Genomic DNA, 20,808 nt, shown 5'->3' on the forward strand with positions numbered 1-20,808 from the left:
AGTCAGGTTTTGATCCATTGGTTCGATTAATCAACATGCTGTCTCCGAACACTGCCCCCTACTATACCATTAATGAAGTCCTAAGATTAGGCATCTGAGCCAACCCTTGCGGACTTCAATTTACCCAGACAAACGAGCTACCTTCCGTTCTACCTTACAAGCAAAGTCTCAGTCCTACCACTTCTCAACATAGGGTCGAAGATCCAGCTCAAACCCAAAAGTCGTGCGGGGCTGACTATGTAAGTGCCAATACGACTCGGCGATCTGTCCCAACGATCCAACATTAGCCATCGATGGCCCAGAATCTTCAGGTCGCAAAGAGGGAATAATGACTTACCGCCTCAGGATCCAACTTCGCATCCTCATGCTCGAACGTCCACGCCTTCGTGCGCGGGATGTCAATCACCCCATCGACGATCACATGCGAGACGTGCACGCCCTTGGGCCCGAACTCGCGGGCCAGCGACTGCGCCAGTGCGCGCAGGGCGAACTTGCCCGCCGCGAAGGTGGCGAAGTTCGCCGAGCCCCTCACGCTGGCCGTCGCCCCCGTGAAGATGAGGGTCGGCGGGTGTTGAAGGTTCGTGGCCTGGAGGAGCAGCGGGAGGGTCTCCTTGGCGAAGTTGAAGGCTCCTTTGCTGTGGGAGATGTTAGCCCACGCGTCCACAAAAAGAAAGGTGCGGCTCTAAGCTTGGAGTCTGGGGTTGGGAGGAAAGGAAGATGGTCTAACTACTTACCCCTGCGACTCGAACCCGGACGAGAACTCCTCGGCCGTCAGCTCGAGGAACGGCTTGCGCACGAGACCACCTCCGGTGTTGAACACGGCCGCGGCGAGCGGCGAGCCGGTGAACTGCTTCGTGATCTGCTCGAAGGTGGACTTGACGTTCTGGGTGTCGGAGAGGTCGACGCTGAAGCCCGTGGCTTGGCCGCCGGCGGAGTTGATCTCGTCGACGACGGACTTGTAGTTGGCGGGGTTGCGGGCGAGCACGACGACGGAGTAGGCTTTGGCGAAGCGGCGGGCAATGGAGGCGCCCTGTTCATCTGTGTTAGTCTGCAAATCGCAACCGTATGGAGAGGTGTGGGAGGTACCGTACCGTTCCAGGGCCAACGCCGGCGACGATGGCGAAAGGTTTAGCAGCGGCCATTTTTTGGGTTTGGGTTTGACAATAACTGAGTCGAAGATAAATTGAGAGGACAGGAAGAGATTCTAGGTCTGGATCTGAGTCGAAGATATACTCTCACTTCGCTAAGCATACTCCGCATTCTCCTCATGTCGTCATTTGTATCGGGGAGTTGCAAACGCCGAGATTAGAAATCACTGGGTCGGATCACTAATCGCATCATTGCGAGCATGGTTGTCGAGATCTGGCAATCGGCCAGAGAAGCTTTTGTCAGTATCACAGCCACTTGCTAGAAGTGCAGAAGGCTAGCCAGGGAGTATGTAGCAGTTGTACCGTAGCATAAGCCTTGTTCGGCGATTCATCTGGCCGCTCCATGAATCACCTGCCTCAGGCATCCAAGACCCTTCCGCCGCGATAAGCCCAGGCGATAAGGATCCAACGGCTCAATCTCCAACTTATCAGTTTTTTTCTCTCCGCGCCTGGATCAACGCCTTCGCATTCAATCTACACCAGCTACTCTTATTCTCTCACAAGCTTGCGTCATACTTCACCCTTCTACCCTCTCCTTACATCTGAAAATATATAACTCTTCACATACACCCGAGAAGAGCACTCTATCCAAAAGCCCAACAACAAAAGCCCACCCCCAAGAACAAGAATGTCCTCCTCACAGGAAGACTCCCTGCTAACAGACCTCTGCACAATCTGGTAAGCCCCCGACGCCCATACCACCCACCCCCCAAGATCTCCTTTCACATTTCACTAAACCACTTCGGATGGAAAAAAAATACAGTCACCTCCAACCCCCCAAATACCGCTGCCCCCGCTGCAACACGCGCACCTGCTCGCTGCCGTGCACGCGGCGCCACAAGCTCTGGTCGCAGTGCAGCGGGGTGCGCGACCCCGCGGCCTACCTGCGGCGCAGCGAGCTGGCCACGGCGACGGCCTTCGACCGCGACTTCAACTTCATCACGGGGATCGAGCGGTCGATCGAGCGCGCCGGGCGCGACGCCGAGAACCGCGGGATCCGGGTCGATGGGGATGCAACCGGGTTTGTGGGGGATTTGGCGGTCGTGGGATTGGATCATTCGCCTTCTAGCACGGGAACAGGGGAGGGGGTGGAGGGAGATGGGGATGGGCAGGGAGGGGAGGTTGGTGGTGGTGGTGGTGGTGGGGGCGCTGGGGGGAAGAGGAAGAGGGGTGCTGCTGTTGCTTTTGCTGGTGCTGCTGGCCCTGCGAAGAGGGAATCGGGGTTCTTGCGGGAAGTACGAAATGCAGGTGTGAAGGTGATTCGGGCGCCGAGGGGGATGAGTCGGAATAAGGAGAATGGGTCGAGGTGGTTTGCTAAGTACGTTCCCGGCCCCGTCGCTTTTACTCTTCTACTGGTTGCGTGGCTGGAAGTTTGGAGGAGTGGCTGACTTTCTATAATCTTTTACAGACAGCAATGCTTGGTGTGGACGGTGGAGTGGATAGGGGAGACCGGGGAGAAGCGCACGAGGAACTGCAGGGATTCGGTTCCGATTGCCATCTCCTACGATCGAGCGTTTCCTCTCAGTAGGGAAGAACGCGAGAAGGAAAAGGAGCAGGAGCAGACACAGACACAGACACAGACACAGAACCAAGAGCAGGGAGAAGATCAGGGCCAAGCGCAACAACAGGAACTGCCTTCTTCAACAACGGAGAACGTCACTCAGCAACCTGAAGATATTCCCTCTGTTATCACTGCAACCACCGAATCCAGCACTACTGTTGAATCAACAGCACCACTAACCAGAACCGACAAACCACACCCACCCACTACCACGTCCTCCGAAGAAGAAGAAACGCACGCGATCCTCCCCCATCGGAACGTCTACTTCTACCTCCACCGGCCGCGAACAGCGACCAAACAGCCCGTCCTGATCCCGCTCGCCCCCAGCATGACGCTCACCGCCGCCCTGCGCGGCCACACGGTCCTCGAATTCCCTACCATCTATGTACTACCAGACTCGCCCGATGCGTTACGCGCGCAGGGGGCCGACGCCCGGTATCTACTGGAAGACGAGTATATTCGCACCCACGCGCCAGTGGACGAGGACAGCGCGAGTCCGACGGAGTCGGAGGTCGATCAACCGGCCCCTGCCGGTATCGACTTGGGGAATGTCGACGAGAAAAAGGTCTTGGAAGTGCTCAAGAAAGATCTATTCGAGCCGACGGCGCTTATGTGATGCAGGTCTAGGACAGGATGACAGGAAACCGGGGGCATTGTCATAGATTAAGATTGGGAAACATTTACCTAGCCATAGTTGCATATCATGAGGGCGCCTATAACAATCGATCTGGCATGCTTGCTGCTTATTAGCTTGATCCATAATTGCAGGATTGTACGGCATTTATCTGGGTGGGAGGATCAACCGCGAGCACCCTCTAGTAGGAGGATCGATCGTTGTCGAATCGTCTGGTAGCACACTCGGCTCAGTCCGTTCGGAGCGGATCGAGCCTAGGTCTTTGTTAATCAAGAGATCAGTTGATTGCTCAATGAATCAGAACAAGTATCGCTAAAAAACACAATACAGAGCATGGGTATCTATAAGCAGTCATTCCCAACGAAATCCAAAAACGCCGTTCAATGCTGCGGCCAGGTGAAGACCTGTCCGATGGTCAATAACTCCCACCAATGATGCCAAACAAAATAATCTAACTTGTCATGAGGTTACGCTGTAGGCAATCCCTTGGGCACTCCAAGCCTGCTTGCGCAGGCTGTACACCTTCCAGAAACCTGGTCAAGGTAGGGAGGGGGTACAACATAAATCTAGCCAAGGATCGGGCTGACGCTCAGCCACTCGTAGCAACAAGGCTACTGCTACTTGGCCGGTTACACGGCCCGCTTGGTCCGCCGAGTAGGGCGCTTGTACTGGCAGACGTAGTACCCAGATTCGACAAGGTGAATCAAAGGAGCTGGGCCGTTCCCACTCCTATCTAGCGTGAATGTTGATGGGCGAATCAACATTCTTTGGTGGGCATCGGCCCTTCAAGACCAAAGATCTCCTTGAACATCGAATGGCTTATCAACAATACCACACACCCTCTACCCATAGGCCACGACACCCAAGACGTTGAGAAAGGGGTCAAGCCTCAGAGCAAGCAATCTGCGCGTATTCCGTGGCACGAACGAGTGTGGAATCCATACGAGATAATCACAACTGCAGTGCGTTATCTCGGGAGAAAACCAGTGTCCAATGGACGGCCATCAAGGTAGAGCCTATGGGTATAGGCTCTAGAAGTGTGGCTGAAGAGTTGAACCTGCTGATACTGTTCGTAGCTGTGATGAGCCCCTCAAGTCTCAATCCCAGTCAATGGACTGGTAGCATCGGATGCAGTGTCGGGAAGCTCAGGCTCTTCCACCTTCTCGGGAACACCTGAAGAGACGGAGACAACCTCCGTGGCAACAGTGTCGGGAATGGTTCGTTCGTCATCAGCGATCTTGCCGTTGCGGAAGGTGGACCTGATCTCCGAGGGCGAGACATTCGACCGTTGCTCAGGGCGCGTAGACCTGAGCTTAATCCGGCCGCGCTCCAGCGCTCGAAGCAAGGTACCGACTTCCTCCGACACGATGCCTCTGAGCTTGCTCATGGTATCATCGGAGACTTCCGAGTGAGCGTTCCATCCCAGTTTGTCTGATTCCTCAGACGTTAAAGACTTGGCCTCCAAGGATGGGCCATCAATGAGCCGCTTCAAAGTGGTGGGCGACATGTTGTTCGGTCGGCGAGGCATCTTCACCGGCTTCTCCTTCGCACTGGAAGCTGCCGAAGCAACTTCTTCTTGCTGCCGCTTCGGAGGACGAATGTGGAGAGTCATCCCTTCGCCAACTTCGTTGCGGATTTTGTAATAAACCAGCCCCAGCGTTGCTGCCAGCGCCTGATGCGCAGCCTCAGGATACAGACGAACAGCCTCCGCGCGTGTAAGAGTGGACGGATAGTCACTCGAGTCACTCGAGTCACTGTCGGTTGCGGTGGCGTACACAGGCTCTGTCTGGTGCATACGGCCCCAATATTCATACCCGCCAAGCTGGTAGAAGTCGGCCAGTTGAACCAAGCGATTGACTAGGAACATTGTTAGATGAGTGCGGGGAATTCACCTGCCAATCGCACTTACTCCTACTTCTTTTCTTAAGACACCAGAACCGCCATACAGTACGAGGAAAGTATTCGGGCCATTGTAATGATCCGTCGTCTTCCACCACGGGAACAGGCGTGATCGGGGCGTGAGTGGTATGGGCCAGCGAGTTGAATCGAACCCGCTCCGAATGCTTCATGCGGGACTCGATGAGAGAGAACCGATTGAAGACGGACGTCAGATGGCGTGACGTCTCATGTTGGAGAGTGATCAAATCGGTACGCAGTTGACTGATCGTAGCGTGCAGCTTGCTGACTTCGACGCGGCATCCACAGACATCGGTCTGCAGATGTTCGACATCTGACTGGATCTGATCCACGTTCTTGGACAAACGGTCGACATCGCTGCGGAGGAAGACGGTCTCGTTACCGGTTTGGCCGATGCTGGATTTGAGCTGCGAGATCCCCGACTTCAACTGGTCGACGTCGGTCTTCAGGGCGACGACGTTCAGATCGATCCGATTCGAGACGGAGCGGTTGGCTTCGAATTCGCGTCGGATATGTTCGTCTTCACGGTTACGCCTGTCGACGTAGCCATCCTTGGTCAAGACACTGGATCGAAGTTCCAAAAGGCGAGAGTCGAGATAAGTCAAGCGGTCGTGAATATGAGACAGGGTGGGATCGGAGAGTATTGGGGGTGTGGATTCATGTACGAGAGATAACCTCGGGCTCGAGACCGGTATCGACATGCTCGAGGTGCGAGAAAGACTGCGTTCCAGGGTGGTGGTCATGGCGAATTCAAGGGGTGGTCGGGAGCCGACCGCGACAACTGGTTAATGGTGGGCGATGATGTGTGGGCTTCGAGGTGCTCTGGGTCTCCTTCCGATCCGAAATTCACAAGAGGTCCATTTTATTACCTTTGTGGGATGTTGTGAAGATAAAATTCACAGGGTATGATGAAGAATATGGTGGTGGGTTGGTTTGGGGGGAGATGATGATAGAAGAAAGGGACACGGGATGGGTGAGGCGAGGCGAGAGAAGGAGTAGGACTGACTGTAGGACTGACTGTAGGACTGACTGATCTTGCAACGCAACCCCCCTTGGTTGGCTTACTCTGCTTCGTTTTTCGTGGCACCCGCCGGCTGATTCTCCCAACCCAGTCTAGCGCCTGACCCCTCGTTCCTTCATCCTCGTCACCAACGCACCAACTGACCACAATTCCCTGGATGGAAATTGATGATGCTAATTCGATATCCTGAGTCATTCGCAGTCATACTAAATTAGGTACGCTGTCGCATCTACCAGATCAAATTGGTGATCGAATTGGTGTGTCTCTGGCTGGGATTGAAGATAGAAATCGTCATGATGGCCATGCACCGTGAACGGTATGGTACGGAGGGTGACAATACCAATGGAACGGGAGGTCGGGAGCTTGGCAGGCCCTTGGCAGGCCTTACAATCTGCAGCTGACTGCCTCCTGCTGCCTGCTGCCAATCACTAAGAGGAGATATGATGTTTGCCACGCCGCCTTGGAGGGGGTCTCCGCTTGCAGATTGGCTGCTCAGCCCTGTGCTGCCTCTCGTATCTACCGCTGCTTAGTGCAACCACAGGCCCTACGCCGTTCCCATACTGACTTCATACTGTATCATTCCCGTTCTATACTGCTTCGCAACTCAGGATGACGAACACTGATTGATAAGCTGAAACTCCGTACAACATTAAGCAACCTGATTAGTGTCCCTAAAAAGTAGTCACATGATTTGTGCTTCGTCGGATGATAGTACAAGACCCCCCCCCCATAGTGTCAGGCCGTAGCTCAAAATCAGCACCACCAATATAACTACAGTACATTAAACTGGTGCTTGGAAAGATATTTGAACAACCTCAAACAGCTGTATAAAATTGAACCTTTAACAGCTATATAAGCAGGTCTACCAGTAGCTACGTAACTAAATCCACGAATTTAGATAATCAGGCTCTAAGGTTCAACAGCTATATTGATTCGTGCTTGAGCAGGCCTACGGCTACTCAGAACCTAAGGTTAAAAAGGCGTGGATACGAGCCCTATTAAGCCCGGTGGTATAGTGTAAATGCTCTGGCTTGTAGTAAGCCTGTCGGTAGTCATAGACCACTAACCTTAGTAGACACGAGCTATATAACGCATCTATAGTCAAACCAATAACTCAGTCTAGGTTCTTACAGTCCCACCGGCCATAGCAGAGACGGAAACACGCATGCAAACGGTGGGGGGTGCAGCTGTAGTTCCGAGGGGGCATCGATCTCCATACAAACTGGGCCACTTTATATACTCCATGGCCGGCCTACCAACAAATGCCACAATATCGCGATATGTTTTTTCTAAGTGTTGCAACTATCTTGCCCCAGCACAGTGGCTGTATACAAGCTTATAACTACATCATAATTCTCCAAGCATGCGGCAAGTCACTGCACCAACACTCCGCGCCTGCCTTCGGAAGTCATGTCCGAGTAGATACAAGCATGTCCATCATAACCGCATAGATATCAATCCCAAAGGCCACCAAACAACCTCGTCGCCAGACAATCTGCAGTCTGCAGTCTGCAGCTCTATACTTACCCCACACAGTCACTCCTTCAGCATCCTTCCTATTCCTCCACCTCCACATCCACCGCCACCATGCGACTCTCCTTGACCTCCATCCACGCCAGTCTTTCCCTGATAACAATACTCAGCAACGCACGCTGCACCACAGCATCAACACCTAAAACCAGCACCCCGATCGACCCCCAGCAATGCGACTGCTACCTCATCTCCGGCCCCGACCCGGGCTACTTCACGCATTACAAGCTATGGGACTTTCGCAACGCATCGCAACAATTCCACCCACCCTCATCCTTCCCCCCAACCACCCCAAAGACCAATAACACCGACACCCAATACACAACGCACAGCCTCCTCACGCAAACCCCCTTCAGCAAAGACTGGCACGTCCAGACCTGGCACCGCGCCGCGGACCCGCTCCTCTCCCCAACCCCCATGACCAACTCCGAATCCAACGTCTTCCTCATGCACGCCCTGCCCTCAGCCAACCCTCCTCCTCATCCTCCTCCTCAAACCAAACCCCCAAGCACAAGCGCAAGCGCAAGCACAAGCAAAAGCTTCCTCGTCCTCCGCACGACACGCTTCACCAACCACGCCTCGACCGCGGAGATCGAATCGCAATTCGGTCTGATCGACCACTGCTCGCTCCGGCTCCACATGCGCCTGATGTCGCGGGACACCGCGCACCACCACCCATTCCACCCCAAACCAGAACACAAACCCAACTTCGCCGCCTACCCGCCACCCAACAGCCCGCTCCCGCTCCCCGTCCCCCTCCCCGTACGCCCCGATCAAAGAACCGTTCCCAGCGGCACCTGCGCGGGCATCTTCACGTACCGCTCGGCGATCTGCGAGTCGGACATCGAGATCCTGACGGCCGACAGTCCCTTCACGATCCACTACGCCAACCAACCGGACTACGACGCGGAGCACGACCGGATCATCCCGGGGGCGAGCGCGGTGGTGAACCTGACGCGGCCCTGGACGGAGTGGACGACGCACCGGCTGGACTGGTTGCGGACGGAATCGCGGTGGTATGCGGACGACGCCTTGCAGACCGTCAAGCGGTATCGCGTGCCGGACCGGCCTAGCATCATCGTCGTCAACTTGTGGAGTAACGGTGGGGAGTGGACGGGGGACCTGCGCGTCGGCGAGTCGGTCTACCTCGGGATCGAGTGGATGGAGCTGCTCTATAATCTCTCTTCTTCTTCTGCTGCTGTCGACGCTTCTGCGTCTGCTTCCTCGGAGTTACTGGCGTCATGGTCGTCCCTGGAACAGCAGAAGGGAAGTGACTGGGGTGGCAAGGAGGGGGATGATGTCCTCGGCTGGCGTAGTAGAAAGGAACATCGTCATCATCATCATCATTATCGACCAGATTTGAATCTCGCGGCCATGGGCCTGAGTCAATCGCGGGTGGAGGAACTACGCCATCACCAAGAGGATGGTCGTGAGACGAGAGGACCGTTGTCAGTTGGTCCATCGACCCACTGTCGGAGACCTTGTTGGGTAGATCAATGAAAGCATCGCTGGGCGCTCTTTCATAGCTGTATAGCCTTATTCTTACCGACACATGAAGAACATTCTTTACTGTGCACCTTGATTTGAGAGAGGAAAAGTAGACTTGAGATAGTGTCATTGTAGAGGTGGTCGCCCGAGGTATTATGAGCGACGCACGGGGAACACAGCCCTGCTATTTACATCAAGCATCCCCATCTCTTTCCATGCTCTCCACACTCAGAAACAAACGCATGTCAGGAGCTCGGGCTTCAACTGACGGGGTATCCGTACAAAACACAAACAGTCAACAGACGCTAACAACTCGCTTCACAAACATGACTCCAACCCAATGCAACCAAGACCTCATAACATGACGAACGCTAATCATACATGCTTGCTCATCCCTATCCACACTTTCCATCTGGTTTTCTTTTTTTCTTTTTTTCTTTTTTTGTTTTGTTTTTTTTTGTTGGTTTTTTGGTTCTTTTTTTTTGTTGTTTGTTCCCCCCTCCCTCCCCCCCGGTGCCGCCATCCCCGCCCCAAGTGGCCAGTCGAAGTGCTGACCGCGACCACTCACAGCATGACCCCCCGGCCCTGGACGGGATTGAAGTCCCCGTCCAGACCTCCATTCATCAACTCCCCCACTATTTTCTGTCGCAGTAGTGGGGAGTCTGGAGCCCCATAGGATTGGGGCTCCAGGTTGATGGCGACGGCTTTCGCCGTCGACAGGAGGAAGACACCACAGTCGGACCCGTTGTCCTGCCGGGGAGACAGGGACGGCAGCACTTTCCACTCCGCCTCCACAAATCCCTCCCCCAGTTCCCCCCCCAGCCATGTTTTGATGAGATTTACATGGCGCCTGTTCAAGCCCCCCAGGGAATCGAAGTGTTCGATGGTGCGATCGCACGGCTTGACCACGATGAGTGTCCAGTGAGATTTGTCATGGATAGGCACAAACACCGTGTCGACGTTGAGGAGAGCCTTGCCTCCAATCTTGGCCCGTGTCGCCCACCTGCGGACAGACTCGTATCCCTTGTCTCGCAAATTGGAAAAGAAAAAAGAATTGAATGCGTGGTATCGCGGCTTGTCATGCCGCCCAGAGTTGTTGTTGGTTCTTCGCAAGTAGTCGATAATTAATGCCATGTACGCGTTGATCACTTCGTCATTCAGCCACTCCAACGGTGTATAGCAGGTTGCCAGATCTCGTGTCGTCAATGTCTCTCCCGAAAGTGTAGTGGCGACCTTCCTCGACGGTGGCCCAGCCATGGTGTCTTCAAGGCGTTTAATCCACTTAGCGCTTAGGGGTCGCACTGCGGGCCGCTCGAGGAGGATTCTTGCGGGTGGGCGTTGCTGGCTCTGCCTTCTTCTTTTTCCCTCTTTTTCCTCGTTTTCCGCCACGGTCGCTCTCCAGCTTTTGGCAAGAAGAGACTCAGTCCTGCCTACCGGGATAGGGGAAGAATTAGGATAGAACATGCTTACCGCAGAAAGTGCTCGACCCATGGGGTGTTGCTCTGCCTCCTGTGTAGAGGGATCCTGCGAGAGCATATTGCTTTCCTGTGCAATAACAGATCTACCTTCATGGCTGATCACTTCATCAGCAGTCGTCTGATTGGTATTCACTTGTTCGATATTCGTGTCTTCGGTTCTCATGTACTCATTGCTCAACATATCGCGGGGCGTAACTTCAGTGCTCATCAAATCGCGGGGCGTGGTATCAGGAGCCATAGGAGCAATGTTCTCCTTTTGCTCTTCATCGGTAATAGCTTTAACATCGGTTTCTTCGCTGGAAAGGATATTTCTCGCGTGCGCATCGAGAAGATGCTGGAGATGTCCAATTCGTGCCCTTGGCGGTGACGGTGACGGTGACGGTGACGGTGTCCATGGGGCATGAGGCGCATTGCGAGGTGTTATAATACGCTCACCTGTCACAGGCGAGTTAGGAAAGTGAACTTTGCGGGAGGGCTTCGGCTTTGGCGTATGCTTTTCATGATTGGCATCAGAAAAGCTGACGGTAGTCGCATCGATCACAGAAGACTTCGAAGATGAGGCCACAGCGTTACTGCTGGTCTTCAAAATACTCTTCGTTTTCACCTCTTGAGACTGTGCCGTCTTGGATCTTTGGCTAGCAGTTTCCTTCACCTCGGTGGAAGGAATGCGAATGAATGGGAGAAAATATGCTCGTCTCCTGTAATTGATGCGCTTGAGTGGCATGGGATCTCCTGCACGATGGGCTTCTATTGCCTCTGCGACTGCAAGACTCCCCACGTGAGCAGGTGGAAACATTTTACGCACAAATGAGGTGCGTGTGCGAAGGGGAGAGAAGGCCATCGGAGCTCGGGTCTCAAACTTCTTGGAAGGATGGACTGTGTCTTCGGATTCGGGTGCGGCACGTTTCAAAGACTTGGGCTTGGTGGCCGAACCAGAGCTGGGTGTATCTGAGGAATCGGAACGGCTAGACCAAAAGTTGAAACCACTAAAATTAATCTCGACAAGTTCGAAAATACCGTCCGCCGGCGACGGCATTTCAACAGGATGGAGCGGCTCGGGGGTGGCATCCAGCACATCTGGACTCAAAACATCATCAACAACAACAGAAGCCGCGTCAAGCGACGGCATATCAGAATCGGCAGGTGGTCCTCTTCGGTGATCTTCAGAACCATGCTCATTTGTATCTCTGTGGAGTACTTGCTGAATGCGACGTTTGAAGGTTCCAACAACATTCACAGCTCGTCGGGCGGTGATGGTAGCACGCTGACTTATATCATGACCAATAACACGCACAACCCTAGCGGTTTTGGTGGCACGCTGGGTGATGTGGTTACCAACACCACGCACAGCTCTAGCGGTGTTGTTAGCACGCCTGGTCATGTTGTTACCAACGACACGCGTCAAGCGCGCTGTCAACCCAGCCCAGCTTGAAGCAGGGTTAAGAGCTTGCTCCGGTACATAGTTGTTAGTGAGGTCGGCAAACCGTGTTGCTGCTGAGGTTGTTTCCGGCCAACTGCCGGGTGGACGGACTTGGGGAGTAGTAGGAACACGCAGAGTAAATTCATGCGAGGGATGTTCGATACGTGCCGTATCTGAAACCAAAGTATGCATGTCCGTTGCCTCCTTCTGCTCAAGAGGTGGGCATGACTTGGCAATTGTTAGACCGTACGGAGTGTTTTGAGATTGTTGCGGTCTATAAGGACATTCGTCATCTTCGTCAGATATCTCTAGTGGTCTCTTGCGAGTCGCGGTACTCGAGGAATCCTGCCCTTTGCCGGCCAAAAATGTGGCCTCAAGCTTCTTAAACTTCTCTTCTTCTGTGCCAGGCATAGGGTGAAGTTGGACTCTCGGCCGACTGTGATAAAAGGTATTGTCCAAAGTGCTAGCTTCACCAGTGAGACCAAAGGGACGTGAAGCGAATCCATTTCGCGAAGTGCTGGGTGCATTAAGACCAAATGGACGTGGAGCAAACACATTTCGCGAATTTCTGGGTTCATCGAGTGCAAATGGACGTGGAGCAAACGAAGTGCTGGGCTCGTTGAGTCCAGATGGACGTGGAGCGAATACAGTTCGCGAAGTACTGGGTGCATTAATTCCAGATGGACGTGGAGCAAAAGAAGTGCTAGGTTCATTTAGACCAAAGCGTTGTGGAGCGAACGCATTTTGCGAAGTACTGGGTTCATTGAGACCAAAACGTCGTGAAGCGAGTACATTTTGCGAAGTGCTGGTTTCATCAACACCAAATGGACGTGGAGCAAATGCATTCCTTGAAGGTCCAGCCGAATCTGGTGCAGTGGGACGAAATAGAGGTGAGTCAGGATTGTCGTACCGGCTTGTTGTTGGGAACCAGTCAGGGTCGCTCCGGCTGGGACAATGGATATTGCCTAGCTTGGGTCCAGGCCCATTGGCGAGGAGTGAGGTGTTATCACGCATGAAGTTTGGCTGAGCGGAGATATTGATATCGGACAAACCGGGAGGAAGACGCCTAGTGGGGGGGTTCAGTCGAGACATCTGCTCGCGCTAGGAATCGGTTAGTCCTGAAGTTATTATTCTATCCTTGGGGCGGATGAGCTTACCTCGTGCTGCCACAGTTCAGCGAATGGATCGAGAGGGCGAGACATTGTAATGCCAGCAGAGTGATATGATTGTGAGTGTTGTGAGTTTGGTGATGGAAGCAGTGAGATGTGAGTTCGGTGACGAAAGCAGTGATGTGAATTTGTGAGTTCGGTGATAGAAGCAGTGATGTGAGTACGCTTATGTGATGTGTTGTGTTGTGTGAAGAGGAAGTTGAGAGAAATGAAGAGAGGTAGAGAGAGAGGTGGGTGGGTGGGTGGGAGGGAGGGAGGGAGGAAGAAGAGAAACAGAAACAAAAAAAAAGGGAAGGCGCAATCACAACACGATCATCGCCATGGCAGGAACACTGTTGCCGAAATATTCACTGAGGTCGCAGTGCAAATTGGTGTTACATTGGAAGGCGTGGGGTCCAGTGAGTGTGGTGGGCGCAACTGGGGCAGGTGGAAAGAGTGAGGAGTGAATGAATCAGTACAGCCGCGATATGAAGTTATTGGGAAGACCGAGCTAGCTAGCTAACTAATAATACGTACCCCGACGACGCCCGCCCGCCCGCCATTTTATGCTCAACCTTAGAGAGGCTTAGCGCCGGAAGCTTGACCCTCCCTCCGGGGAAAGATCACGTGATATTATACCTATACGTATACTCGAGTCTTTCAAGTTGGTGATCGGAACGGCCACACTTAGCAGCCTCTCAATCAAGATCTCTCGAAGCTACCAACGAGTACAAAGTAAACTGGCTATTATTGTAAGATTGATACTCTGCGAACGCGATGATGACCCTTTATCTTCACGGTAAGTTAAGGATCGAACCGGAAAAATCAGTGGCCCAAAATCCTCCCAATTTGCGAAGCGCTACCTAGGTACTTCTTAGTAGAATCGGTCACGTAGAAGCGGTCCGCCACCACGAAGTGGACCAGAAAAGAAGGCCGGTTTTGTATATTGAAATACTGATGAACAATATGACTCGACTTGATTCCAAAGCCTTCTATAACTATATGTTAAACTGAAAGTTCGGGGTCTAAATACAGCTCTAATCACGTTGATTCGTTTGATTATACATGAGAGTCTGCGGAAAAGCAACAGAAGCTGTTGGCAAGGCTTTGCTTAATAGGAGAGGTGCTTGGATAGGCCTTGCTTGCTTGGGAAGGTGCTTGAAAATGCCTCAGGTATAGAAAAAAGAGAGAAAATAAAATCGTATATACAGTAACAGAAATGTCAGCTATGTTACATCGCGGACGTGTAGAGTCCGATGTGCTGGACTGAACCAGGAGACACAGTCAAACCGGGACTACACCCATGATCATCGTGCTAATAGGCCGCAAGGCCAATTTGCGAGAACAAGAGGGGGGCCCCCTCCATGACTATCCAAGCAATTCCTTTCGATCCAGAAATTGTCAGCACACTTAGCCAAAGCGAAGTCGCGGGTGCGATGATTTAAAGGGATCTTGGCAGGACCTACCAGAATACACCACCAGCTTTGTGACTACCTCTACATCATAGCGTACGCGCGGGCGTTTGACCTGCGCGAAGAGTTCCTCTTCATCGGCCTCGAATTCAGCATCGAAATCGGGAAAGGGGACAGTGGATGAGTCCGCTTGGCAAGCATTGTCAAGAGACGTCGCAGGACCTAGAGCTCCCGTGCCCATCATGTGCTCATAGTCATTGAGCTTGGATGGCCGTCTTGACAGCTTCGGTGGCTGAGCCTCTCTGGCGGAGGAACCAGCCTGGCCAACCTCGGTGGCAGGGGTAGCCTTATGGCCATGGGAGAGACTCTCCTGCCTGCGCTTCTCACGATATGCCAATGCTTCATAGGCATCGGCCTCTGATTGAGGACCAACGGATATTGCTCGTCGTCTCGGATGGCGTATCGTGGTGAGGAACGATGGGATCTCGGATAAATTTGGGAGGACTTCATGATCCTTCAGATGCGCTGGAACACGGGAGTATTGCCTATCAAGTCAACCGGTTAGGTGTCTGTTTAGAGGTAGTCCGTTTCCATTGAAGATCGGCCCTCCTGAGCAAAAAAAGAAATCAACTTACGAAGCATTGGTGAAGAACCTCCGAGGAAGGATCAGCCCTAGCTTTTCAAGACCCCGGAAAACAGGTGGAAGAATCCGAAGCATGAAGGGTTTTGTCACTGCCCGCCAAACGAAGAGTAATAGGATTCCCAGGACCAGCCGAAGAGCAGTTTTTGTCATTTCCACCAATTCAAATTTGGGCGCGGGGCCTGCTGCCGACTCATACCACCCCATCTTCGAGCGTGCCAAGTGCCAATAAGCGATTTGAGCACCGAGTGTCACTCCCGCAAAAGCCACGCTATCATCAAAGCATGGGCAGTCATCCGCAGGCTCTGGGTGCACACGGACCAGGGCCAAGATGAGCAGAATGACTACTGTGACGCCTTTCCCTGTAGCAGCAAGGATATATTCGTCGATGATCGGCCCATATGTGTACTGCAAATAGGCAAGGAAGCCACCTAACAGGCAGCCCGTGACCACGTCGCAGAATCCATGCATTCCGCAATACAGGCGGCCCAGAACAATGGAGCTGACATAGACATATGTCAAAGCCTGAAGTGCCAAGTTCATACTAGAGCTAAGAGTACAATCCGGAGAATTGAGGAGGGAGAGAACATAGACTGCGACCGAAACGGCATTCGTAGAGTGAGTGGAAGGAAATCCATACTCCAGAGCCGCAGAGCCGGACATTGTTATGCGCTGGAGGGGTGGAGATAAAGGCCGAGGTAGACACAGGAGGTCCTTGATGAAGCCACTAAAGAAGACACCGGAGGCCAATAGATGCACCATCCTAGACGAGAGCCAAGTATGTCAGCGATTCGCAGCTACCAGGCGCAGAGTCCCCCGACGCCGAAATAGTCGGTCGTAACATCCAATCGAGAGCACGTACCCACGTCCCAAGCTTGCATAACCGCACCAGAATAGAATCGGGAGGAAAACCATGAAGAAGGTGTGTGTTCCTAGGTTGGCCGTGAACGCAAAGTATGAATCCAGAGTCGGAGTTCGGATTTTCTCCTGGCACCAGGCGAGATATGGTGTTTCGAATCGAATCAATGGAAGCAATTTCTGTCGTGGCCAGTAACGCCAAAGAGGAAGCTGGTTTCGATCTAATCAAAAGCACAGGTCAAGCCACTGTTAGTGTTGGACAAAGAGACTGACTTCTGATAGGACAAGTACTGTACAAACATACAATGATTGAGACTTCTCAGGCCAGCGTCGGGCTGGCCATTTTTGCTGTGAGCCATTTGCGATGACTGCTGCCCAAGCAGGCAAGCGTGTAGAGCTATCAAAGTGATGAGATGATTGCGATTCCCTCCATGTGATTTTTTTTCCGTTTCCTGGCGGACAGACTCCCTTAGGTTCTCCGACCGCCTTGGGTGATCATTAAGGCTTCCGAGAGATTCAAATAAGACAAAATATAGAGATAATCCCTGAGTAGTCGGGGCGAGGAAGGGAGGGGGGGCCGGTTAGACACAATGTCAATGTCGATTAAGGAGAGAAATCAGAGCCAGCCTGGAGGTATTACTACTAGATTAGACTACTTGTCCCGCGGACGCGGACAGTCACTTATCAGAATCGTGTTGGCGGGATTTGGCGGTCAATGCGCCCGCCGCCAATTCGAACCTCCATGAAGAGCCCCAAAGGGCCAGGGACGTGCTGCAGGGTCACGTGTCAGACCTTTTTACTCGTACTTGCATAATCAACCTTGGAAGTCTCCATAAATACCCTACTTGATGGATAAACAGACATCTACTAATCATGTTTGAACGCTATATGTAAGTCGGGTCGTGCGCACAGCCCGTGGAGGATGGACATCCATGATATATATATCATGTGTGACGAGACTTCTTTGGGAGTCTCCGTCCCCCCTCACAGAAAGCGTGGCCTACCTGGGAAGCACTGGGCAGAATTCAAGGCTCCAAGTATGAGACAGTAGCCGGGACCAAGTTACGTCAGAAGTGATTCCACTCCTAGTCTTGGTCGGGGACTGTCACAACGGCTACGGGTTGAGGCAATTACGCAAGGAACCGCAGTTGACAGACGCCATCCCATCTAATCAACCAACAGATCGGAATTAGCCCTGGCACTAGGGACTATACCCCGATCTAAAGATCGGAAAGTGGTTTGAAGGACAAAGGAGGAGTTGGCAAGAACCAGAGGAGTACGGAGTACTGTGCCGGACCACATGGGAGAGGCACAGCTTGGATGGGATGGAGCCTTGGTTCTAGCCCAGTGAAAGTCCACCAATTCAAGGAATTCAAGGAATTGGTGAGATGTGACGAATCTGCTAAAAATAAACAATAAAGATGGAGCACTATGTCAAGAGAAAAAAAGCTCACAGAAGACAAGAGATGAGCTGAAACTGCCCTGGACTGCCTCAAAAGTAGGGAACTACTTGACAGCGGAGACAGTGCGTCATTTGTCCCGCGGCGTTGCCATGGCAGCTCATCGGCCGGTAAACATCGGTCTGGCGGTTTCATGTCAGCCGCAATGGGGCCTCGTCGCAGCACTGGCACCAGCACCAGCACCAGAAGCAGCCCGCCCCATCAATGGCTCTTCGGCCATCGGTCCCCGTATTAGAGGGTTCGATCTCGAAGCCTGACATCCCTTCCTCCCTTTTGGAACCTCTTCGTGCTGGTTTCGCGTATTGTCTTTCACGTTCTCCTTCCCAACCACCCCTCCTCCTCCTCTTCCTCCACCTCCACCTTCGCCTCCACCACTATAATCGATCTCCTCCTTCGTGCAGCAACCTCGCAGCGACGTGTCGACTTTGGAGCCTCATTGACACAAGAAAGGAAATTCCATAACTACCTACCATATTTCAAACCTCTTGGCTTTTGCATTCGGGCAACCAGGTGGATCTTGAATAGTGATAATTATCTGGAAGCATTTCTTGACCGACACTTTGGTTTCCTCCCCCCCCCCCCCCCCTTCCAGAACGACTGGATACCTACATTCCATCAATTCTCCTATTCCGACATCATGTCAGGTACCATGTATGATGACCAAGCTTATGCACCCTCGCGTCGTCATTCACTCGCAACTCCTCCTCAGTCCATGAATCCGCGACAAAGCCGGACGCGCAGCCAGAGCGTCAGAGTCAGCAACGGCACCGTCAGCACAAACACCAGTGTTTCCAGCGGAAGGATGTCAGAAGCCACGAATATCACGCAGCCTCCGGCATATTCCAAAAAATTTGTGGTGGTGGGCGATGGCGGCTGCGGAAAGACCTGTCTCTTGATTAGTTATTCGCAAGGTTATTTCCCGGAGGTAAGTGCCTGACGGTCCCTGCGGCGGCTTGATTCTTCCGATCCCAACTGACCCCCCCGGCTCAGAAATATGTTCCTACGGTGTTCGAGAACTACATCACGCAAACAACTCACCGGGCTTCCGGAAAGACAGTCGAGCTCGCTCTGTGGGACACTGCTGGCCAGGAAGAATATGATCGTCTACGTCCATTGTCGTATCCAGAAACAGATCTCCTGTTTGTTTGCTTTGCTATCGACTGCCCCGCCTCGCTAGAGAATGTGATGGATAAGGTATGCTTGATTCTGGCCCGCCGTCTGCATTTAGTGGAAGCCTCTGACCAAAATACATAGTGGTATCCTGAAGTCTTGCATTTCTGCCCAACTACCCCGCTCATTCTAGTGGGCTTGAAGTCGGATCTGCGCAATAAGAGAACATGCATCGAGCTGCTTAAGACCCAAGGACTGACGCCGGTAACGCCCGAACAAGGCGAAGCAGTGGCGCGTCGTATGAACGCCTCGTACGTGGAATGCAGTAGCAAGGAGATGCGCGGTGTTGACGGCGTATTCGGACTTGCAGTCGATATTGTGGTTTCCGCTGAAGAACAAGACTGCAATGACCGTCAGACGTCCAGCGCTGGCAGCAAACCCCGAGTCGGGGGCGCCGGTGGCGGCGGAAAGAAGGTCAAGAAGCGGAGCTGCAAGATCCTGTAACTGGTTGGCTCGCTTTATCTCTCTACTGACTCCTCAACTGGTATATTCTCATACACCCTTACCACCCCAGCATTTCATTTCCCCTTTCACGCTCATGCCACACACAAGCCTGGTTGCTTTGACGGCTTCACCGACTCTTTTCACATGTGATACGAAATAGCAAAGCGAGATGGCGCCCGGCCATGATCGGCACCCTCCGTTTGACTTTTGATGTTGGTTCTCAGTCCACTTGGGCTAGTATCTGTTTCTTGAGATTTGCCGGCGGCTTTCTGTTTGTCCAATCGTCTCTTACCTTGTTATACCTGCTTGGCCTTGATGACTTTTCCCATAAACTCCGATTGTCTCAATCATCTCACGCTTCTGTCCCCTTCTTTCTATTCCTTGAATGCTTTATGTCTGTTATGAGCACGGCCATATGGCCTCTATTTGTTATGCATGGGACGGGTGTTTTCTTTTTGGCGCAAGCGACATCCCATGTAACTGAATCCGAACACCATCCCCAAAAACTTGCTGGGAGATCATCCAGTAATTCATTCAGCTCTTTGGAAAAGGAAGGATATCCTGCGACAGAAGATAAGCAGACAAGCTCCCTCGACCACGCCAAAACAGATTCACGCCATACTCAAAACGCCGGACTTTTAGCCAGATGTCGTAGACAACAAACAATATACCTCCACCACCCAGAACCGCAATTAAGCCTCAGCATCTTTCATCTCCTCATCGCGAAGCTCACTCTGCCCCTCTTCCTCCTCCTGCTGCTGCCCCCCCTCGTTCCGCCGATCCGGAGCCTCCGTCCCATCAGCCGGCTGGCCCATGAAATTCTCAAACCGTGACCACAGGGCCTCGACGGAGCCGAACTCATTCCCCACCTACGCAAGGGTATATTAGCGATCCGTTCTTGATCCTTGCATGGAAGCCAATAGAACCACATCCTCCATGAAGTGAGAAAGGGTGGGGTGGGGGGAGCGGTGAGACCTACAGAGATGATGCTCTCCAAGTTCCGATTGAGCCGATTCATATTCTGGAGAACTTGCTCCATGCCCTAGCCACCACCCCCATGTGAGTTTAGTTTCAGTGAGGTATTTTTTTTGGGGGCAGGGGTGTCCTCGCTTCGGCGAAAGAGAAAGGGCCGACCAACAACGCAATGAGACGCCCATCGCACCGAGAGACTCCGGGATGAGAGGAGGAGGGCTTACCACGGCGATTTCTCTTACGAGTTCTGCCCGTTGCTGCTCGAAGACTGTCGGGGTTATGGAGCGGGATTTTGCGCCGGGCGTTGTTGACATCTTTGGTGGTTTGGGAGATGTGCTCCGGGGGATCTGTTCAATGGAGGGCTTCGGCCTCAAGTCTGTCGCTCAATGCGGAGTCACTCAGGTTGTATTGTGCTTAGATAGTAAATCGTATCCCGGCCCTTATCCCGTCTGCTCGCGCGTTGATTGTTTTTCGATGCTTGTCTTGTGGCGGGGCGGTCGGTACCTG

At 52.9% G+C, this 20,808-nt stretch overlaps 10 protein-coding genes across 10 annotated transcripts; 4 read left to right on the forward strand and 6 right to left on the reverse strand.

Moving 5' to 3' along the window:
* Nucleotides 1–9: 9 nt before the first annotated feature.
* Nucleotides 10–1,435, reverse strand: BO95DRAFT_443690 (oxidoreductase, short chain dehydrogenase/reductase family). The gene is made up of 4 exons (XM_025586712.1): nucleotides 1,092–1,435; nucleotides 735–1,030; nucleotides 338–635; nucleotides 10–264 (listed from the first exon to the last, which is right to left on the reverse strand). Exons 1-4 carry the CDS (start codon nucleotides 1,140–1,142, stop codon nucleotides 175–177), a joined length of 735 nt encoding a protein of 244 aa, XP_025441487.1. The 5' UTR covers nucleotides 1,143–1,435; the 3' UTR covers nucleotides 10–174.
* Nucleotides 1,436–1,593: 158 nt separating this feature from the next.
* Nucleotides 1,594–3,325, forward strand: BO95DRAFT_415457 (zinc finger HIT domain-containing protein; the record flags this gene model as incomplete). The annotated part of the gene is made up of 4 exons (XM_025584352.1): nucleotides 1,594–1,826; nucleotides 1,912–2,149; nucleotides 2,261–2,470; nucleotides 2,561–3,325. The coding sequence occupies exons 1-4, from the start codon at nucleotides 1,777–1,779 to the stop codon at nucleotides 3,323–3,325; spliced, it is 1,263 nt and encodes a 420-aa protein (XP_025441488.1). The 5' UTR covers nucleotides 1,594–1,776.
* A 1,108-nt stretch (nucleotides 3,326–4,433) lies between these two features.
* Nucleotides 4,434–6,003, reverse strand: BO95DRAFT_464517 (uncharacterized protein; the record flags this gene model as incomplete). The annotated part of the gene is made up of 2 exons (XM_025589066.1): nucleotides 4,434–5,200; nucleotides 5,253–6,003. 2 exons carry the CDS (start codon nucleotides 6,001–6,003, stop codon nucleotides 4,434–4,436), a joined length of 1,518 nt encoding a protein of 505 aa, XP_025441489.1.
* A 1,865-nt stretch (nucleotides 6,004–7,868) lies between these two features.
* BO95DRAFT_329429 (glycoside hydrolase family 16 protein) lies at nucleotides 7,869–9,002 on the forward strand (the record flags this gene model as incomplete). Its single annotated transcript, XM_025581895.1, has 1 exon — nucleotides 7,869–9,002. A coding segment is annotated over one exon (1,134 nt), but the record flags the coding sequence as incomplete, so codon positions are not given.
* Nucleotides 9,003–9,414: 412 nt separating this feature from the next.
* BO95DRAFT_443692 (uncharacterized protein) lies at nucleotides 9,415–9,783 on the forward strand. The gene has a single exon (XM_025586713.1). The coding sequence runs from the start codon at nucleotides 9,455–9,457 to the stop codon at nucleotides 9,662–9,664; it is 210 nt and encodes a 69-aa protein (XP_025441491.1). The 5' UTR covers nucleotides 9,415–9,454; the 3' UTR covers nucleotides 9,665–9,783.
* An 80-nt stretch (nucleotides 9,784–9,863) lies between these two features.
* Nucleotides 9,864–10,466, reverse strand: BO95DRAFT_332547 (SUMO protease ULP1; the record flags this gene model as incomplete). The annotated part of the gene is made up of 1 exon (XM_025581915.1): nucleotides 9,864–10,466. A coding segment is annotated over one exon (603 nt), but the record flags the coding sequence as incomplete, so codon positions are not given.
* Nucleotides 10,116–13,597, reverse strand: BO95DRAFT_515152 (uncharacterized protein). Its single transcript, XM_025591731.1, has 3 exons — nucleotides 13,355–13,597; nucleotides 10,770–13,298; nucleotides 10,116–10,701 (listed from the first exon to the last, which is right to left on the reverse strand). The coding sequence occupies exons 1-3, from the start codon at nucleotides 13,397–13,399 to the stop codon at nucleotides 10,582–10,584; spliced, it is 2,694 nt and encodes an 897-aa protein (XP_025441493.1). The 5' UTR covers nucleotides 13,400–13,597; the 3' UTR covers nucleotides 10,116–10,581.
* Nucleotides 13,598–14,398: 801 nt separating this feature from the next.
* Nucleotides 14,399–16,888, reverse strand: BO95DRAFT_474152 (PAP2 domain protein). The gene is made up of 5 exons (XM_025589779.1): nucleotides 16,560–16,888; nucleotides 16,260–16,476; nucleotides 15,393–16,160; nucleotides 14,812–15,302; nucleotides 14,399–14,728 (listed from the first exon to the last, which is right to left on the reverse strand). The coding sequence occupies exons 1-5, from the start codon at nucleotides 16,612–16,614 to the stop codon at nucleotides 14,661–14,663; spliced, it is 1,599 nt and encodes a 532-aa protein (XP_025441494.1). The 5' UTR covers nucleotides 16,615–16,888; the 3' UTR covers nucleotides 14,399–14,660.
* A 1,213-nt stretch (nucleotides 16,889–18,101) lies between these two features.
* On the forward strand, nucleotides 18,102–19,420 carry BO95DRAFT_163621 (Rho GTPase Rho4). The gene is made up of 3 exons (XM_025580748.1): nucleotides 18,102–18,640; nucleotides 18,706–18,909; nucleotides 18,970–19,420. Exons 1-3 carry the CDS (start codon nucleotides 18,353–18,355, stop codon nucleotides 19,327–19,329), a joined length of 852 nt encoding a protein of 283 aa, XP_025441495.1. The 5' UTR covers nucleotides 18,102–18,352; the 3' UTR covers nucleotides 19,330–19,420.
* A 431-nt stretch (nucleotides 19,421–19,851) lies between these two features.
* Nucleotides 19,852–20,785, reverse strand: BO95DRAFT_443697 (DASH complex subunit DAD1). Its single transcript, XM_025586714.1, has 3 exons — nucleotides 20,526–20,785; nucleotides 20,309–20,371; nucleotides 19,852–20,198 (listed from the first exon to the last, which is right to left on the reverse strand). Exons 1-3 carry the CDS (start codon nucleotides 20,613–20,615, stop codon nucleotides 20,022–20,024), a joined length of 330 nt encoding a protein of 109 aa, XP_025441496.1. The 5' UTR covers nucleotides 20,616–20,785; the 3' UTR covers nucleotides 19,852–20,021.
* Nucleotides 20,786–20,808: the final 23 nt, after the last annotated feature.

This window comes from Aspergillus brunneoviolaceus (assembly GCF_003184695.1).
Source record: "Aspergillus brunneoviolaceus CBS 621.78 unplaced genomic scaffold BO95scaffold_40, whole genome shotgun sequence".
In the NCBI taxonomy this organism is placed as follows: domain Eukaryota; kingdom Fungi; phylum Ascomycota; class Eurotiomycetes; order Eurotiales; family Aspergillaceae; genus Aspergillus; species Aspergillus brunneoviolaceus.

Bases quoted from the DNA above. Each gene is read 5' to 3' on its own strand.
- BO95DRAFT_443690 (XM_025586712.1), bottom strand. From the start codon at position 1,142: ATGGCCGCTGCTAAACCTTTCGCCATCGTCGCCGGCGTTGGCCCTGGA. The intron at 636-734 runs GTAAGTAGTTAG...CATCTCCCACAG, and splicing joins TCCGGGTTCGAGTCGCAGGG to CAAAGGAGCCTTCAACTTCG. The intron at 265-337 runs GTAAGTCATTAT...TCGTTGGGACAG, and splicing joins CGAAGTTGGATCCTGAGGCG to ATCGCCGAGTCGTATTGGCA.
- BO95DRAFT_443692 (XM_025586713.1), top strand. From the start codon at position 9,455: ATGAGCGACGCACGGGGAACACAGCCCTGCTATTTACATCAAGCATCC.
- BO95DRAFT_515152 (XM_025591731.1), bottom strand. From the start codon at position 13,399: ATGTCTCGCCCTCTCGATCCATTCGCTGAACTGTGGCAGCACGAG. The intron at 13,299-13,354 runs GTAAGCTCATCC...ACCGATTCCTAG, and splicing joins CTGAACTGTGGCAGCACGAG to CGCGAGCAGATGTCTCGACT. The intron at 10,702-10,769 runs GTAAGCATGTTC...TCTTGCCAAAAG, and splicing joins TGGGTCGAGCACTTTCTGCG to CTGGAGAGCGACCGTGGCGG.
- BO95DRAFT_474152 (XM_025589779.1), bottom strand. From the start codon at position 16,614: ATGGCTCACAGCAAAAATGGCCAGCCCGACGCTGGCCTGAGAAGTCTC. The intron at 16,477-16,559 runs GTATGTTTGTAC...GCTTTTGATTAG, and splicing joins CCTGAGAAGTCTCAATCATT to ATCGAAACCAGCTTCCTCTT. The intron at 14,729-14,811 runs GTAGGTCCTGCC...CTGGATCGAAAG, and splicing joins AAAGCTGGTGGTGTATTCTG to GAATTGCTTGGATAGTCATG.
- BO95DRAFT_163621 (XM_025580748.1), top strand. From the start codon at position 18,353: ATGTCAGGTACCATGTATGATGACCAAGCTTATGCACCCTCGCGTCGT. The intron at 18,641-18,705 runs GTAAGTGCCTGA...CCCCCGGCTCAG, and splicing joins CGCAAGGTTATTTCCCGGAG to AAATATGTTCCTACGGTGTT. The intron at 18,910-18,969 runs GTATGCTTGATT...CAAAATACATAG, and splicing joins TAGAGAATGTGATGGATAAG to TGGTATCCTGAAGTCTTGCA.
- BO95DRAFT_443697 (XM_025586714.1), bottom strand. From the start codon at position 20,615: ATGTCAACAACGCCCGGCGCAAAATCCCGCTCCATAACCCCGACAGTC. The intron at 20,372-20,525 runs GTAAGCCCTCCT...GGTGGTGGCTAG, and splicing joins TCGTAAGAGAAATCGCCGTG to GGCATGGAGCAAGTTCTCCA. The intron at 20,199-20,308 runs GTAGGTCTCACC...ACCCTTGCGTAG, and splicing joins ACTTGGAGAGCATCATCTCT to GTGGGGAATGAGTTCGGCTC.